This window comes from Sylvia atricapilla, chromosome 9, assembly GCF_009819655.1.
Source record: "Sylvia atricapilla isolate bSylAtr1 chromosome 9, bSylAtr1.pri, whole genome shotgun sequence".
NCBI lineage: Eukaryota > Metazoa > Chordata > Aves > Passeriformes > Sylviidae > Sylvia > Sylvia atricapilla.
In genome coordinates this window covers 12542746-12558870 of record NC_089148.1, presented here as the reverse complement: position 1 = coordinate 12558870, position 16125 = coordinate 12542746, and the positions used below count along the sequence as shown (strand labels likewise).

The 16125-nt window shown below is 43.1% G+C and overlaps 1 protein-coding gene across 1 annotated transcript in view; it reads right to left on the bottom strand.

The window, feature by feature from the left end:
* LOC136364832 (metalloprotease TIKI2-like) overlaps positions 1 to 16125 on the bottom strand; it is a 264403-nt gene that overhangs the window by 40566 nt on the left and 207712 nt on the right. The window contains exon 5 of the mRNA XM_066324927.1: positions 663 to 753. Within this exon, the coding sequence (XP_066181024.1) occupies positions 663 to 753 (91 nt within the window). The remainder of the gene's footprint in view (positions 1 to 662; positions 754 to 16125) is intronic.

Below are 16125 nucleotides of genomic sequence, written 5' to 3'. Positions count from 1 at the left end.
ACCTCATTTAAACGGCCAGGAAAAAAGAAAAGTCTACGGGATGAAGGAAGTCTGTCTCACCATCTAAGGACAATTTTGTGCCATATTTTGTTTTATACTAATGAAGATTGCCAAGAGCCTGTTGATCAGTCCTTCTTGCTTGCTTTACTTGACCAGATAGATGGAGAAGCTCAGGGAATACTGAAATGCTCTCTACCTGCCCAACACACTTCCAAAGGTGCATCTGCGACATTAAATGGGGTCCTTTAGGAAAAACTGAAATTCCACCTGAAGAACTGCAGCCTGATAGAGAGGTTTGCAATGAAGAAGCAACAAAAACCCCACGGAGAGCAAGAGGAAAAACAGCACTGGGGAAAAATGAGCTGAATGAGATGTTTCTTTAAAGAAACCATGGCACTTCTGAGCTGGTATAATGAAGCAGCTGTGATATAAATAATGTCCCCAAGTGGAAAAAACCCACAAAAACACCAGCCATTCAGGCTCCATATGTTTCCAAACACACACAATGGATGCTTTACAATGAACTTTTTGTCTGGAAATTGGGTGGGAAAGGGAGGTTCCTCACCCACCTCCTATACTAATGCAATAATCTTGCTTAGTCACAGAAAAAGGGAGAGAAAAAAGGAGAGAAAGTGATTAATAATCTGTGGGCAGCTGCTTACTTTCCAATTGGTTGTCCAGGAGGGGTGTGCTCCACTTCAAATCCTGCTTGTCTCAGTACATCAATCACAGTGTTGTTACCCAGGAAGTGACCTAAAATACAGGTAGAAAATAGCACTGTCAATCAAAACTACTACTCTCACTCACTTGAGTTTCTCCTGTTAGAACAGCAGCTTTGGGAAGCAAGGCTACCAAAAACTAGACCAGAGGAAGGGACAGCATACAGCCCATACATTTTCTTATTCCGTCTTATTTATCCCTCCCTCCCCTCACATGGCCAAGGAACTGGGTGGAAAACAGAAAACCCAGTTTCTCATTTAGGAAATATTCCTATTTCCTAAAGTAGGGTTGCTAGTCTTGCCTTCCACTGTGACCATTTTTAGTATGTACACTGATTAATTAAATTTCCAACGTGGAGATCAGAATGACCCTGCAGTGGCAAAAGGATATTCCTAGGGCTTTGACTCATGAAATGGAACAACTTACAACCCTGACCATCACTGTTCATGGACATCTGCTAATGAAGAGACCTGAAGCTGCTGTACTGCATGTTCAGCACTTGTCTGACTAAAACCTTAGTGATACAGGAATTGCTTCATCAGCCATTCAGCCACCTCCACAGCAAGGTGGGGAGGGGCTGGGATGGTAACCTTATCTCTCCCAAAACGTGAAGATTCAGTCCGTTAGTTCAGGGCTCTTTGTCAGAAGTGTAAAGGTCACATTCCTATTCACAGAAGTACAAGGAGCCCAGTAAGTATTGCAGTGTGTATAGGCCTTGAAAGAGTTTACTTAAGGGAGTCCCATACACTTGAAGTCTGAACCAAATCCCACCGGAGTCAATGGGAGCCCTCAAAGGGCTTTGGGCACAGACTCAATAAGGCGGTGTAATCCAGCCAAAGCTTTCAACTCATTGTCACAGCCCCACACTGTTTGCAGGATGGGTTGGATGCATAAAGCAAAGAAGCAAGAAGTCCACAGTTTTATTAAAATCCACACAGCACTGTAACCTGTCTCCAACTGCATTACTGACACCGAGGAAGGACAGAAAAATCCTCCTCCATTATATCCATTAGCTTCCAGCTCTGCAGGGCCTGGTGACCCCCATTTACACCCAGGTCACTGCATCTCACTGTCCGCTCTGAACACGCCAATTCACCAGGAATGTGCTCAAGCCTCCCTGTGCTTTGTGCCCTGTGGCATCTCCGAGAAGGAAATTCCACCAAGGTGTGGGGTGTGAGAACTCACCCCTCTGGTTTGTTGCTGCTGCTTGGAGGGGCTGTGCTTGCCTGAAGCACAGTGAAAGTGTTTGCAGGAGATGTTTCTGACTGTCACATGCTCTGCACTGAAAAAAAACAAGGCAGGCAAGATGTGCCTGGGTCCCCATTCAAGGACACCGCTGTGCAAGGAGCTGGCACAGCCACCAGCAGAGTCACCCCCGGGATTCTTTGCCCACACTGCACGAAGTCCGGAATTTGAGAGCATCCAGCCCCCAGGATTTGCTCAGCCTGCATCCCTCTCCTCCTGCTGCCAACAAGGGCGCTAACTCGCCTCAGTTGTTGGAACGATGTAGCTGTATGGCTTTGAGTGCAACTTGCAAGCACTGGTAAGAGCTTTTAGCCAAAAGACATTTCTTTAAATGATTAAATGTACATTTGCAGAGCCCTAGTGTGTTCCAGGATTCCTCCACTTCCTTTTAAGAAAGCTCAAAATTTGATTTTCCCCTTTCTAACTTACTTATAACAAAAGCCAAAGCAGCAAAGAGCAGTCCCAAAAATGTGTTATACACCCTCAGAGATTCAAGAAATGAGACATTTGTGAATGATTAACTGGATTTGATCATATCCTGTTTTTTTACACAGTGGCCAAGACAAACAAAGGTCCCCATTCTGTCACTGGCAAAGTGACACTGAGGAACCAAAGTCAAAGGTATCAGAGTCCGAGATGTTTCCGAGTCCACTTTACTTTCCTTGAGCCAGAGTCTTACATGCTAAAAGATTTCTTAATGTAAATAATTGTCCTGAATCCAACAAAACTTTGACAACAGCACAAGAGAAACCAATTTTAACTCTTTTAAAGCTAGGGCAAACAGTAACTATGCAAAAGCTCTGGCTCCTCATTCACACAATGATAGGTCTGTCAACAATGTCAGCTCCTCAGCAGAGCCTGCAAGTCCCTTCAAGTGATGGATGAAGACCAAAAGATGACGCTTTCTGGACTTCCCACTCCTGCCCTCTGTGTGGAGACCATGCTGAAAGCTGCCAGCTGCTGGGACTGGTGAACTGCTGGGCGCCATGGCAATAGGGCTTGTTCTTTTAATTTTGCCTTTCCTAACTGGAAGGAATGCCAGCTTCCATTAAAACCCCCTCAACTTCAAATTCCCAAATAAATTAAAATCTTAATTACAAATATCCATGTGAACATCATAGTTATTCCATTGCATGTCCACAATCCAACACATACTAATACACTCTCAAAACTCCAGTTCAACCAAGGGAACAGAAATAAAAGGAAATAAGAAAATCAAAACCAAAATCCAACTTTGAGCTGACCCCCAAATAATTCTCCATTCCACATATATCAACAGAGCCCAAAACTTTAACAACTACTAGGAAAACGTATGAGCAAGTCTTTGCAAAACTCTACCTTTAAACTCTGCTTAAAATTTACTTGTTTGTACTATTCCACGTACATCTGGGTAAATTACCACCCATCTCACCACCAGCTTGCCTTGTTAATACACCCTCTCCACCCGATTGAAGATTGCTGACTTCTGTTTGTCCAGTCAGAATTTACACATTAAGGTTGGTTTTGTATTCACCTGTTCATTTTACATTAAGGTAACGCTGTTGTAGCCAACTCATGCACACCTGAAAGCAACCTGAAATCATGTTCTACTTTAGTGATTGAAAACATGACATTATGCATGCTCAGACCAGCAGTCTTTCCCACCCAACACAGACATTTCCCAACAGCGATCCATGTTATCCCATGGCAAGGAGCTCCTCAGGATCAGAGATGTGGAAGAGGAAGGTTTAAGGAAAAAGGTGGCACTTGAGAGGTCCAGTGTACATAGGTAATGTGAAACACAAAAAGTTAAAGAATTCCTGGAAGAATTTACTTGGCCTGCCTCCTGCTGTGAAGTCCATCATAATTAGCCTTTCCAGGTTTAAAATCCAAGAAAATCTTCTATGTGAGAAATACCCTACATAAAATGACTCTCCCTAGTCACCCACGACTTGACATAAGGAGTCACTTGTTAGATACTGACAACAACAGAATACTCTGACAGCCCATGGCATGTGATGAAAACAAAATAACCTGCATATTAGAGACAATTAAGCTCAGCATCAGTGAAAAACATCAAATTGCTGCCTCTGGCTGCTCAGATGTGCAAACAAGAGTATGCAGAAATTGTCATATTCTTTATAACATCAGTGGATTTAATTTTTATTTATAGATATAAAATAAATGAGATTTATGTATGTGTGTGTGCGCATGTATGCTTCTGCTTAAATATTCCAAATTTTCTCTTCCTGGCCTGGGAAAAACCTCAAGAAAATATAACTACTGAAAATTTAGTGCATCTAGAGACATATCAGACAGGTTAGAGAGGCAAGGGAATGATCTTGCATTTCCATCACTATTCCCTCTTCAGTTTAAACCTGAATAAGCCATTCCTGGAGTATTAACCAAATTTATCTTGACAGCTGATGAAAACTGGATCCGAGAGGTCAGAACATCAGCTGCCTTGGGAAATCCATGGAAGTGGAAAAGGAGAGAAAGCAGACATAGAAGATTTTCTACACAGAGACCTGAAGAGAAAGTCTGTACTTGGGCATGGAGATACGCAGAGCAGCCACCCCTAATAGTTTAAGATTAAAAATGCTCAGGTGTGGATGCAATCCTTCCTCCCTCTGAGGATAAGGAGACACTCATGGGATTTGCTTGAGGACAAGACCCAGTGCTAAACACAGTCATTTTGTAGTTTGAACACAAACACAGTGGAGTGGTCATTGTGGCTGCTGCACTTAAGAGGGGGTTTCTTACTAAATTTGATGAGGCCAAGATAGTTCTCCTTTCACACACATCTTGCTTTTTCAAGACAAGGATCTGGAGACAGTGGAGGAACACATTATATAGCGTGGTTGCTAACGTTAATCACAGACCTTCCAGCCCTGGTTTACTTTTTTATTTTTAATTAAGAACTGTGCTTTGGACTACACAAAGCAGATCTATGTAATGTGTTTCCTTATCTCCCCAAGGTTTCATTCTTCAATGGAAAAAAAGAAAGAATAAACCATCAATTAGGGGTTTTTTTACTAAAAAACATGTTAAAAAATACATGAAATGTGCGTGGTTTCGTTAAAGCATGTCCATGCACAAACACACTGCTGAAAGAATGCACTTTCTTCCTTTCTTAGTGAAATATCCTGAGGCAGAGAGAAAGACACTTCTCAGCCAACTCTTGACAGTAATTGACCACATAAACTAAAGCTCTCCTTTTCCATTTCAGACATCCTAGTGACCCTCATCAATAACCTAAGCATCAAGTTGCATCCCTCAAAAGTTAGATGAACTTGGGTGTTCCTACACAGAAAAATTATAACCGTATTTTGATGACAGAAGCAGAAAAAATGTTTTCAAGCAAATGTTATGTACTTTATCTAGGTTTAGAGATCTACTACAAATTACTTTGTCTATTCCTTTCGCAATTCTTTGTTCCATGGCTTAGAAGGATAACGGGGTACAAAGGAGCAGGAGATAATTCCCTCACAAAGGACCTCCATTGCCAGAGCCTTTGAAGTTGAGCTAAAAAAGCCTTGCTAGCCATTAGCTGACACACAGCAGAAATCTGAACTGTTTCCATGCACACTACAAGCAGAGCTATTTTCTGCACAATTAGTCATAAAAAGGGCCAATGTAAACTGTGTCGGGAGGTCTCAATTCTTTACATTCTCCACACAGTGAATCAGACATTATGTATAACGTTTTGTTGCCATTTAGACCTTGGGCTGCTCTGCAATCAGGAGGCGGCAGCCTCTATTCCTCCTTCTCCCTGATTCTCAAGTCCCTTGGCAGCACCACAGTGTTTATGGTAGGAAGGCTTCACAAGAATTAGTGTAGGGAAAAATGCAAAGGGCTGAGAGCTGCCCCTTCACAGGCGGGGTAAATACTTTGTGGTTCCTTTGCCTGCTGCATCTCCATTTCTCTTATTCTACAATGGTCAAAGCTGAGTATTTTGGAAGTTGAAAGATGAATTTGTCAAGATGAGGCTGTAGTAAGGAGTGACAGCAAACACTCCAGGCAATGGCTTTTATCTGAATTTTCTGATTTCTCCACTATAGCATTCCAGTCTGACCCAGAGGTCTCTGGGTAACAGCAGGAATTTACTGGGAACCACATGCCATCCCACAATACTCTCTTCTGACATGACAAATGTTCCAGACCCGTGGTGGGGAATCAGTTTTGTGGATAAACCCTTCAAATTTTTAATTCCCTTTCACTCTTTTGTCCAGCATCTTTCTGCAGTAATGAATAAAATGCTTTAAAAACTAGAGGCTCTTCAGCCTTCCTCATGATAACTCTCACTGCCAGACAACTGATCCTCTTTGCTCTTGAACCACTTTCTTCCTTGAAATCTCACTCTAGTGGTAAGGATGGTCTTGAATAAGTATCTTGAATTCATTTTGACAAGGAGCCAACGCTGGATTTGTGCAGATCTTGCTTTTGAAAGTCGGACCTAGATGAATCTGAAAGATTCCCCCAGCCTGAGTACCCCTCTGATGTGAAGTGTCTCGTCAAGGAATGACACCGGGTAATCGATTAGGTGGGTGATATGCAGCACCTACGTATGAGTATGATGTTAGGACAGCCCGAACATTTTGATTTTAAATTTTACTCATAATGTGAACAAAATTCATGCTTGTGGGGATCCAATAGGGGAATTTTCTCGAAATGGCTTGAAAGACCCCAGTCTACTGGGCCCCAGTTAGTGTGAAATAATGTGAGCCGTACCATGCCAGAGGATGAGACATGCAGCCCCACCACACCAGATCAGATGTAACAAAAGCTACTCAGGGGCCAGTGCTCAGGTTTGAAACAAGAGCTCTTTGGGATTTCTAAAGAGAAAGGGATTATCAATGGCCCCACCTTCCAGAAAAGTCTGTCACTTCAGGTTGCTGGCTTTTGCACTGCTTCAGGACGTGGTTTTACACTTGGAAATTGCAGCACTATGCAAAAAACTGTGAAGGAAAGCTGGAGATGCAGGGAATGAGCTTTCCTCCTCCCCTGTTTGGCAGGAGGGTCCCAGCCCAAAGCATGCCTTAAAAAATACTTTGCACAGGCCACGTGCAATGGTCTTGTAAAGCAGGCTTTCATCATAGACTCCTTACATCATGCCACCCGTTCTCCAAGCAGATGGAAAAATCATTTTCTCTCTCTTTTGATGTTGTTATCCTATGCAGTTGTGAGGAACTGACTCATAGCCACTTTTGGACAGTCACGGGAATCAGAGCAATAACACATAAAAAGCCAAAGCGTGCAGCATTTCCAACGTCCAGCAATCCTCCCATGGCTCCCCTTCATTCTTCTCTTGCATGTAATCAGCTCTCTCCCCTCTCACCCGAGTGCACTCACAGAACAGGCTCTGGAGAAAGGCCACACCGTAGCCGGAGGGAGAATGGAGAGATGAGGGGCCAAAAGTTGAGAGGGTTATTCCAGATTGACGCCAGGCTAATAGAGCACAGATTTGTGCTTCCCTGGGGTGTCTCTGAGATGTGCAGTGCAATCCTATACTTGGAGCATCTCAATCTGAAGGGCAGACAGATTCCCACAGACTTCTGCTTCCTTGCTGCCCCCAAGTATAATAAACGTCCCCATGTCTCTCCATTTCTGATCCTCCTTTCTGAGCAGCCCTTCTGTTAACGGTATGGAGCTATTGTTGAGGCACTCAAATGTCACACCAATGGAAATTCATCTCCAAAAGCACCCTGGAGTGCAATGCACACTCCTCAACAGGCTCAGCATGAGCTGGGACAGAGCTTACCAGTTTGGAGCCGGCACCTTGCTGGTACAGCCCTCTGTTTCCAGTGTCAATGCAGTGCCATAATGTGAGCTCAGCAACTCAGTTCTCTGCTGTCTTAGAAGTTTTGGAGCACTTTCCCCAGCAGAACTGCCCTAAACATATGTGGTAAACAATAAAACGATATTTTTTTGTGGGGAAAAAAAAAAGCTCCATTTTCTTCCAAGTCTAAACCAGCTGTTTCACTTGGGTTAAGATCTGAAGTGAAGTCACCTCCTAAGCATCTCCTCTGGCCTCTGTGTCAGTTTGTAGCTGCCTCAGACATTCCCAAATGAAGTGACTGGTCTGTGCTAGTGAGTCTCACTGGAGAGGATGGCACCTCCACAGAGCAATTCACTCCAACCTCTCAAATACTGGGTTTGGGAAGAACATGAGTCCTCTGTGCAAGTCTCTTTACATTGACCAGGTGAGCTTAAGGAGCTCCTTTAACCTTGGTGTCTACCAGATATGGCATGGTGCACCACCCAGTCACCCTGCTACTGCCCAGAAGCTCCTCAACACTGCACACAGCCCATCCTTCTTCCCCATCATTCCCTTTTCTGCCCTGTCCCCCACCTTTCTTTTCACAGCAGAGTTTGCACAGGACAGGGAGCTGTGTTGATCAGGGCTTTGGTTGATTATAGGGCCATTTGGGCTATTTCATATTCTTGCTTCACTTATGTGGCATTGGAGGAGTTTTCCACAGAGAGAAGGTCCAACACAGGATGACTATTTCAGCATATATTCTTAAAGAAAACATAGGATCCCTTGAGAGTCAAACAACAAAGGCTGAATATTTAAAGTGTGTATCCTGTAACATGTATTGGTTGTGTTTGCTGGTATAAGCTGCACCAACCTAACAGGGTAAAAAATAGAGAAGAGGAAAATTATGTGGGCAGGGCTGAAATAGAAGTTTGATTTATTTAGTCCCCAGGTTTTACTGCGAGTAAAGGCAGGGCTTACTCAGTCTGAGATACTGCACAGAGAATGGTTATTTGCATTTTCCCCTCTAGTAGAATGCCACAACTAGACGTGATTTTCTTTTTTTCTTTTTTTTTTTTTTTTTTGTTTATTTTATTCTTTTAAGGTGCATGCTCCTCACTGAACCGTACTGTAGGGAATATACCTTTTTCACAAGGGTGTGACTGGAGGTATGTCCCAGCCATGCAGCGGTGTGACAGGGAAAATGTCTCTGTCCCTCATGGGCCCCTCTCCAATGGACAGGGTCAATGTACAAAATCTTGGCAACTTCACCCTTCCTAACACTGCAGCAGAAGAGAAGGAGATGAATCTGAGGAAAATCTAGAGAAAACCTAGCATCTCTAAGAGTCTTCCCAGGATGCTGGAGGTATCTCTGGGACCATCAGACCCCCAAGTGCAGACAGCCTGGTGTGAAATGCACTGTCGTAACATTCTTCGCCAGCTGTCATCAACGCCTCAAGCAATGAGGAAATTGGTGAGGAAATTCAACCTCTTTTTTTCCCCCAGGTGCATTATTAGTGCACATACAGCCTTGCTGAGGTAGACAACCCTCTTCCACCTGAACCACAGTTATCAGCTCTTTCCATGGAAGCTGCTGCTGGCCCCCTGGACAGCCAGTACAGGGCAAGCAGCCTCTGAGAGAAGTGTTTCATATCCCATTGCAAATCCCCTGAGCCATCCCCAACCAGTCTGGAATGCACATGGCACTGCTTGCCAAAGCCAGGCAAAGGTCAGGGTAGGGGGAGAAACTAGATTCTGTAACTCCTGCCTTCTTCAAAAAGGAGGCAACTGTAAACACAGTACTAAACCACTACAAGGACTCGGTGGAGTCTGAGGGCAGTTTAGGGCCTTGGAAAGCTCCTCAGTCAGGAAAACAGCTTTTTGCAAGCAGAGTATCTCACTGAACTTCTGGAGGCATCTCTGAGGCCCAGCAAGGACCAGACCATGTGGGTTCTCAGCACACAACCAGGGTTATGAAATGCAGCACCTGTGCTTGACTTCGACAAAGGCTTCTGGCAGGTAATGAGGATGCAGTAAATGGCTTCTTATAGTAAATAAATAGGGGTGATGGCCGGGGTCTGTCATTGCAGGCTCAAGGGCTGTTGAGTCTGTCCTTTTTTGGCCTCATGGAGGCATTTGGCTCCTACAATACACTGTGTCCACAGTGTAATCAAGCCTGGTGTGAAACTGCACTTCAGTATGTTTGTTTTGAACCTGCTTCTCCCAGTTCCTCTAGTTTGCACAAGACAACTCTAAACTGAATTAAACAAAACTTAACCTGCTCTAGTGTGAGATCAAACCATTCTAGGAAAGTTAGTTGGGGGCAACGTCTGTCGCATCTGTGAAATTACTTTAAAAGACTACAAGATGAGCTGTCATTTTCTGTTTGAAAAGCAGTTTGAAAACCACAAATCAAAGTTCCCAGTTGGCAGGACACGCATCCTTGCCTGTTCTTTCTGGTTTTAACCTCTCAGTCAATTATTTGACACACTACACTGCTTTCTTCATCTATTCCAGGAGCCCCTTTCTGGTGGTTTATTTGGATTGTGGATGTCTCATAAGTGAAAAACGTGGTGATGCCTTAGCACAAAACAGAGTGATTCCTTAGCAAATTGCCAGCCCCCTGGAGTTTATGGACACAGGACAAACTCCTTGCTGGAGCAGAGAGTCCTGATGCTTTCTACCTCGCAGATATAGAAAACCAGAAACTGTTTCACTAGACTTTTTTAAAAAAGGAAACTCTTCAATGAAACCAAAACTGAGCCTCTTTTGTCAGGATTTTTTTATCTATAAAAAACTTCACATTGTTAAGACTGTCTGCGGTTCATTCTTTTCCCAGAAAAATCCAGCTGGCCACTGGATGTCAGTGTTGTTGCAGAAAAACACCCCCAAAAGTTCACAAATGAGGCTGGGAATGAGGTGAGCAGTCACCCCAACCTGGAAATGGCCTTTTCTCCCAGGTTAATCAGCGCAGTGCTGGTAGCATCTGGAGGCTGCCCAGCTAGTGCAACACCTGGAGGCTGCTGAAGGCAAGTCCTCCAGGGAGCTCATGGACCCCGGTTCACCTGTGCCCAGGTGTGTGTCCCCTCCTCTTGCTGGATCCTCTCTGGTTCTGCTGAGACGTGTCCCTGCTGAGCACAAATCCGCCCTGGTCTCCATTTGGGACTCAACCCTTTCTCTGTTGCCATACAGAGGAGCACACGCAGCAGGCATGATTCCAAGCTTGTCCTTGATCATGGATTAAAGGCAATTACACGTAGAGCTGCTCTGCGGTTTTAGCTGGCGCTGCTCTAAAGGCAGTTTGGCGCAGCTGCACGACGTGCAAGGGTTGAGCTAATTGATCCATCAAAAACTGCTCTGTGCTACACAGATCTTGTGCCATCTCACAAACTACACCAGGCATCTCCAAATCCGTTCAGCCACACAGTGGAAGACCATCCTCAGCCTTATAATTCAGCTAAGGATTCCTCTGCAGCATCATAATGAGCCTCACCAGAGCAGGCAAGGGGCTTTTTCAGAGTGCTCTGAGGCCTTAGGCTGAGGTCCTTCCCACAGAGGGAAGGCAGGAGACATAAGCCCCAGGAGTGCACAAAACACTTTCAGACTGGGCTCAGATGCTGCTGCTGTGGCATGCCAGGAGGTGCAAACTAGGACTTGTTTCTCACCTTACACTCCAAGCCCAAGGCTTGCAGCTTGATTCATGCCTGTCCTGACATTGGGAAGCAAACCCCCAAAACAGGGCAGATCAAACCAACAAACTTTACCCCTGAGGAGAAACGGAAAGCAGAAACACACTACAGATATTTGTGAAGGTGCTGAATTTGGTATTACAAGACCCTGAGATACATGTGGTGTTGGAAGAGATCTGGAGCACCTACATCTGCAGCTCTGTCTCCTTTGAAATGCAAAGCATGTCAAAGATGTGGAATAATAGAAAACTGGGCTAGAAAGTACCCATTTTTGTGCATCTAAATGTCATAAACCAGGATTAGCTCTGCCTGGGCAAGACGGATCAGATCAGCTTTGACACTAAGGATGTTGGCATAAATTAGAAAAAGAACCTCCAGAGGAGGTTAACTGACAAATTAACTGACAGAATTAGGAGATTCTACAGTTGTGTATTTTCTTAATTATTTTTTATTTCTTTAAAAGCAAAACAGAAGAAAGAAATGCTTTGTGAAGGACAGACAGTTCTTTGGCTAAAGGTCCCGTGGTGGAAGGATGGGGAGTTTCCAGCCAGCAATGGCAAATGCTCCACCAGAAAGGTCAGTAAATCTTATCTGTCAGAGAGACCATCTGTGTAGTGGGAAATGAACAGAACATAGTCCTGCAGTAGTTAGAGATTCTCAGCTGCAAAGGTGCTGTATGAATACCTATCAGAACCCAGCAGAGATGAGCTTCATTCTGCAAATGCTTCCATTTGCAAGCATACAGACAGTTGTATCAAGCCCCCACCTCCCCATGGACAAAGGATAACTTGCTCATGAATTCAAAATTTAATTGACTGAAAGTCTTGGAAAGCTATATTCCTCAAGTACTAATTCGTATATAATATGCCTATGGAGAAGTTCTTTTTATGACAAATTTATTCCCTATTACACTATCAAATGTGTCTCTACATTCCACTCATTACTAGTTATTTTGTGAGTTTCACCTACACAGATCTATTCTCAGCCACATGGCCAAACATCCTGACTAGCTTCAATTTAGGGCTTTTTTTCTATATAAATACACAAAAATTCTATATACATCCATGTTTTGAGCAAGCAGAAATATTTGATTTGAGTCCCCACTGCAGTTCTCTGGTTTTACACTGGTATAAACAGTAGTGGTTTCCACTGTTATCTCCTGCTGCCCAGCTGTTAACATTGGGGAAAAGGAGCAACAATGAAGGCAAGCACAATTTATCTGAACATCCCCTCATAATATTGGCCCAGGGAGCAGACTTCTAGTAAAACCAAAAAGAGAGAGATTCAGTGCTCCTGTGAAGCTTTTCTGACACAGCTGTCCACTCTGACACATGGTCACATTCAAAAGCTGACTAAGTTATTATGGAAGTCCAGAAACCTCAAAATATACACAACAGATCTTGAAAAACATTGTGGTTGTGTGGGTTCGAGCATGCTTGAGGAACATGTAAAAATCCAAACAAACAATCCCCGCCTTCACCCCTTTGTGTTAACACACGAGTGTGTGAGCACACCACCAAGCTTGCAATTTGTAGCCCAGTTATTCACAGCCTTCATTAAAGAATAACAGCCCCTGTTTGAGTATCATGAGGCAAAATTGTTCGCACATGTGGACCAAACAGACACACCAAGGCTGCACCCTTATGGTTTGTGAGTGACAAGCTTAATAAGATTATGCTTGATCTTTCTCTTAATAAAGTTGGATGACAATCAAGCAAAGCCTGGGGTTTTTTTTAATGGTACATTAAGGGAACCCAGAGTTTGGCACAGCTGGAGGCCTGAACCATCGAACAAAACTTGGCACTGCCAGCATTCCCTTATGATCTCAGACCTCACATAATGAATATTTATATCTATATATACAGACACGTATATATATTAAATACCTATCATTAGCTGGTCAAGGTCAATGCTCTGGGTAACAGAGCTGGATGTAATACCAAGAATGATGATGGCCCTTTTTTTTTCCCCTGTGTTATGAATCACACAAATTAAGCAACCCACAGTTTATAGAGTCTGCAACATGATGGACTGCTTTTAAACCACACATACCGAAGGGAAGGAGAACAACTCCAAGAAATTACAAAAGCAAAAGAGAAGTGTCATCACCTTACTGTTTAAACTTGAACACAGCAGAACACGGAGACTCCTGCTTAACTTTAATAACACCAGCAGCCTCAGCTGGCTCCAGGGAAGCAGTCATTTGCTTGAGATAAGTCAGGGCTCGTGTGTTTTGAAGCGTTATGGGTTAGAAGCTAAATAGTGTTAGCTGAGTCACATAGATTTAAACCATCACTACAACTGGACCAAAGATTTCAAAAGACAGTTCACGAAGAAATCACTCAGAGGAAGAGGAATTACTGAATCTTTATTGGGAAAAAACACAGGTTTATATATAAATATATAAATATATATATATATATATATATATATATATATAAGAAAAACAATCCCTCCCCAACTAAGACTTTACTTTTGTAAAAGGAAAATCTCCATAAAGACAAACTGAACATTTCCATTGTCTCTTTCCCTCATCTCTGCTGGCTATACCCTCAAGCTGAGTGTCTGTGTATTAAGTAGCAGCTCTACAGCTAAATCAGCGGGTCTCTGGATTAAACAGAGAGCTCATGATGGAGCTGGTATCTAGATGTACACAGGGTGGGGATGGTCCAGGCTCTGTAATTCATCTGCCAAAAAAAATAATTTATTTGATGGCCAAAATAGTTCCCAAATTACATTAGGAATACTGATGAAGAATTTAGAGTGCTGGAATACTGTCCTTTGTTGTTTCCAAAATAAAATTTTTAAAAATCACAGTTTCATTTCAAAGCATGCAGCAATGATTTACTGAAATGGAATACACATACATTTAATTTCAAAAAGAACACAAACATGGACATTAAATTAAACACTTTGTAGAGCCCAAATTTTCTTCCATACTTTTGTTTTGGTGAGAAAATGAAAACGTTTTTGTTCAGCATTGACCCAATATAACTTTTCTTTCAATCCTCTGGTTCAGTTGACAAAACAAGACATAAATAATTTCCACTGCTCTAGACTGAGCCCTGGCCATTTTAATGTGGATGAATTCCTGATCCTCAGCATCTCTCTTTTTTTTGAGATCTACTTTCAGTACCTTACAGCCTGAACATGGTGTGCAACCTTCCCTGGCTGTTAAAGTCATTTCCATGGACAGGAGGTTCAGAGCCAAAGCACCACTTTGCAGAGTCCCATCTTTTTCCCTTAAAGTTAGTAATGAGACTCCCACTGAATCCAAGTGAGCTGATCAGAGATTTACACTACAGAAAAGTACATGAGGAACTGTGCTTCCTCTCCTGTCTTCAACTCACAGGACTCAATTTGCTTCTGGGGCTGCAAACCTGTCCAGTCTAGTTCTTTACTTTCATTTACAATGCTTCAAAGTTCCTCCTTGTGTGCAATCTGATCAGAAGCTCACTGAATTCAATGAAAAGTGCCTAGAAGGCATCTCCTGTGCAATGTGGGGTCCTTATTTACAGCTGGTTTGAAGACACCAGAGCTCCAGAGCGCACGCAATTACAAGTGAGCAGAATGAGAACAGCAGACAAGATCCTCTTGCCTGAAGAGTGGCCTCTTGCCACTTGTCTCTTGTGGCAAAAGTGTGCCTTCTTGAAGGAATCCAGCCCAAAATTATCCAGTTAAATAATTATCTGCTCCTTTCAGTAGATGAAACTGAGATAATCTTGACTAAAGTAAGAAATTCACTGCTTGCCCTATTGGCATCTTTGTGCCCAAACCCTGCAGAACTTTTCATTCAGCTGAACTTCACCAATGATGCTCTCACACTATATTTTGGCTGACTATTCTGGGCTATTATGTAAGACCTTTGGCACTGGCCTATCCCAGGTTTCTCTCAAGTTCCACACTTTTTGTCACAGCCAAGTTTCTGCAGGAAACAAACCACTTTTCCTTGAGGCAAATTAGCTCAAGATTGTCAAAAGAAAAAAAAGTCCAAAGGCTTTGGGTCAGTGGCAAGAGCAATAGAAAGCCAACAAAACGAAAGAGACTCATTGTGAAAATGTTTTTGACTATGTCAGAGCCAATTCCCAATGGAGTGAAACAAGAAAAACATTCCTTGAGAGATTTGAGATCTGTCATGAATTCCCAAGGCATATTAAGAAGTCTCCCTCTCCCCTCTGTCCCTCTGAGATACATCATGGGCTCCAGGAGGATGACAAGTCTGTACATTGGCCACCCATTATCAAACAGAGGCTGAGAAGAGATCAGTACAGTGGCCTCAGACATTCCAAGTCACAATGAGCTAAGGGTTAGGGAATCCTACAGTAATGCTCCACAGTTTCTCATATTTTTTTGGGGAGAAACCACAGAAATCAAAATTTTATTTGACAGTATTTTCTTTGTAGATGAGATAATAGGACTCGTTTCAAGAAACACTTGGATTCCTTGCAAAGTAACTGGTTTGTGCCCCTGCTGCTCCATCCTTAAAAGAAGCATAATCTGTTTTCCTCCCAGAAGGGTGTATTTATCCTATTACGTGCCTATACATTGATAAATTTGGTGATGACTGAACTTTGGAATGAACTTCAGGATTCTGCAACCTCTTTCTTTCCCATCATTGCCACAATGCTCATCACCGACTCCATGTTCAGGGAGAGGAGCTCCACCAGAGCAGCAGACACCTCTTTTTTCCAGACTTGGAGAAACAAGACTCACAGACTTGTCAGTATTAGAACC